Source organism: Palaemon carinicauda, chromosome 18, assembly GCF_036898095.1.
Source record: "Palaemon carinicauda isolate YSFRI2023 chromosome 18, ASM3689809v2, whole genome shotgun sequence".
Lineage (NCBI taxonomy): Eukaryota > Metazoa > Arthropoda > Malacostraca > Decapoda > Palaemonidae > Palaemon > Palaemon carinicauda.
This window is the reverse complement of record NC_090742.1, coordinates 121,036,414-121,038,913: the sequence shown is the minus strand read 5'-3', so window position 1 is coordinate 121,038,913 and position 2,500 is coordinate 121,036,414. Positions and strand designations below refer to the sequence as shown.

Sequence of the window (2,500 nt, the reverse complement as noted above, 5' to 3'; positions counted from 1 at the left end):
TTGTGAGTTTCTTGGTATCATCGTTTTTCAAATCGTCCCTCGTCGCTCACTTGACAGTGGAAGGAAAAACCCGCCCAATTGACACTTGTAGCGATTTAGTTCAGCTTTCGAACTGGAAATGGGGCATCGATATAAGAGTCCTTGTTGGCTTGACGCCAGCTTTCTTCAGAGAAAATGTAGATCCGGACGTTCGATATGTCTATGAACATCATGAGGTAAGAGACGATTTGAGATTTTAGTTTCTCTCTCTCTCTCTCTCTCTCTCTCTCTCTCTCTCTCTCTCTCTCTCTCTCTCTCTCTCTCTCTCTCTCTCTCTCTCTCACTCACTATATATATATATATATATATATATATATATATATATATATATATATATTATTATTATTATTATTACTATCCAAGCTACAACCCTAATTGGAAAAGCAAGATGCTATAAGCCCAGGGGCTCCAATAGGGAAAAATAGCCCAGTGAGGAAAGGAAATAAGGAAATAAATAACTGAAGAAAACAAATTAACAATAAATCATTCTAAAAAAAGTAATGTCAAAAGAGATATATCATATATAAACTATTAACAACGTCAACAACAAAAATGTCATATATAAACTATAAAAAGACTCATGTCCGTCTGGTCAACAAAAAAGCATTTGCTCCAACTTTGAACTTTTGAAGTTCTACTGATTCAACAACCCGATTAGGAAGATCATTCCACAACTTGGTAACAGCTGGAATAAAACTTCTAGAGTACTGCGTAGTATTGAGTCTTATGATGGAGAAGGCCTGGCTATTAGAATTAACTGCCTGCCTAGTATTACGAACAGGATAGAATTGTCCAGGGAGATCTGAATGTAAAGGATGGTCAGAGTTATGAAAAATCTTATGCAACATGCATAATGAACTAATTGATCGACGGTGCCAGAGATTAATATCTAGATCAGGAATAAGAAATTTAATAGACCGTAAGTTTCTGTCCAACAAATTAAGATGAGAATCAGCAGCTGAAGACCAGACCGGAGAACAATACTCAAAACAAGGTAGAATAAAAGAATTAAAACACTTCTTCAGAATAGATTGATCACCGAATATCTTAAAAGACTTTCTCAATAAGCCAATTTTTTGTGCAATTGAAGAAGACACAGACCTTATATGTTTCTCAAAAGTAAATTTGCTGTCAAGAATCACGCCTAAAATTTTGAAAGAGTCATACAAATTTAAAGAAACATTATCAATACTGAGATCCGGATGTTGAGGAGCCACCGTCCTTGACCTACTTACAATCATACTTTTGAGTTTTGTTAGGATTCAACTTCATACCCCATAATTTGCACCATGCACTAATTCTAGCTAAATCTCTATTAAGGGATTCACCAACCCCAGATCTACATTCAGGGGATGGAATTGATGCAAAGAGAGTAGCATCATCTGCATATGCAACAAGCTTATTTTCTAGGCCAAACCACATGTCATGTGTATATAGTATGAAAAGTAATGGGCCAAGAACACTACTCTGTGGAACACCGGATATCACATTCCTATACTCACTATGGTGCCCATCAACAACAACTCTTTGAGATCTACTACTTAAAAAATCAATAATAATGCTAAGAAACGACCCACCCACTCCCAACTGTTTCAGTTTGAAAACAAGGGCCTCATGATTAACACGGTCAAAGGCAGCACTAAAATCAAGGCCAATCATACGAACTTCCCGACCACAATCAAGGGATTTCTGTACTGCATTGGAGATTGTAAGAAGGGCATCACATGCTCCAAGGCCTTTCCGAAAACCAAATTGCAAACTAGGGAATAGATGATTACCTTCAGCAAACCTATTAAGACGTTTTGCCAGAAGACGTTCAAAAACTTTAGATAATATGGGAGTTATGGAAATTGGGCGGTAATCAGTGGGATTTGAGCTACCACAAACACATTTACATAGAGGAGTAACATTACCAATTCTCCAACAAGTGCTAAAAGCTCCTCTTCTTGCTAACTTGAATAAAATAACAGATAACTTTGGAGCTAAGAAATCTGCTGTCTTTATAAAAAAACAAAGGAAAAATACCATTAGGGTCTACACCTCCATAAGCATCAAGGTCCAACAACAGAGCTTTAATCTCACGAGATCGAAAAGCTAAACTAGTTAGTTTAGCCTCAGGAAAACAGGAATGAGGAAGTTCAAGTTTTTCATTACTCTGTTTACTGTCAAAAACATCAGCCAAAAGGGTTGCCTTTTCCTTTGGACAGTGAGTGACTGAGCCATCTGGTTTAAGTAAAGGAGGAACTGTTGCATCTACACCAAAGAGTGCAGATTTAAGGGTAGACCACCATTTATGTTCCTGAGTTGTACCAGAGAGGGTTTCTTTTATGATTAAATTGTACTCCTTTTCAGTTGAGGCATAAACTCTCTGAGCAAAAGCTCGAAGCTGAGTATAGTTGTTCCAGGTCAAATCTGATCTGTTACCCTTCCAAAGGTGATAGGCCTCCTGCTTCTCCAAATA

The 2,500-nt window shown here is 37.3% G+C and overlaps 1 protein-coding gene across 1 annotated transcript in view; it reads left to right on the top strand.

Annotated features, from left to right (window-relative positions):
* Positions 1 to 2,500, top strand: part of LOC137657524 (glutamate receptor 1-like) — an 18,007-nt gene that overhangs the window by 19 nt on the left and 15,488 nt on the right. Inside the window, exon 1 of the mRNA XM_068391863.1 lies at positions 1 to 215. This exon is cut by the window's left edge and continues 19 nt beyond it. Within this exon, the coding sequence (XP_068247964.1) occupies positions 1 to 215 (215 nt within the window). The remainder of the gene's footprint in view (positions 216 to 2,500) is intronic.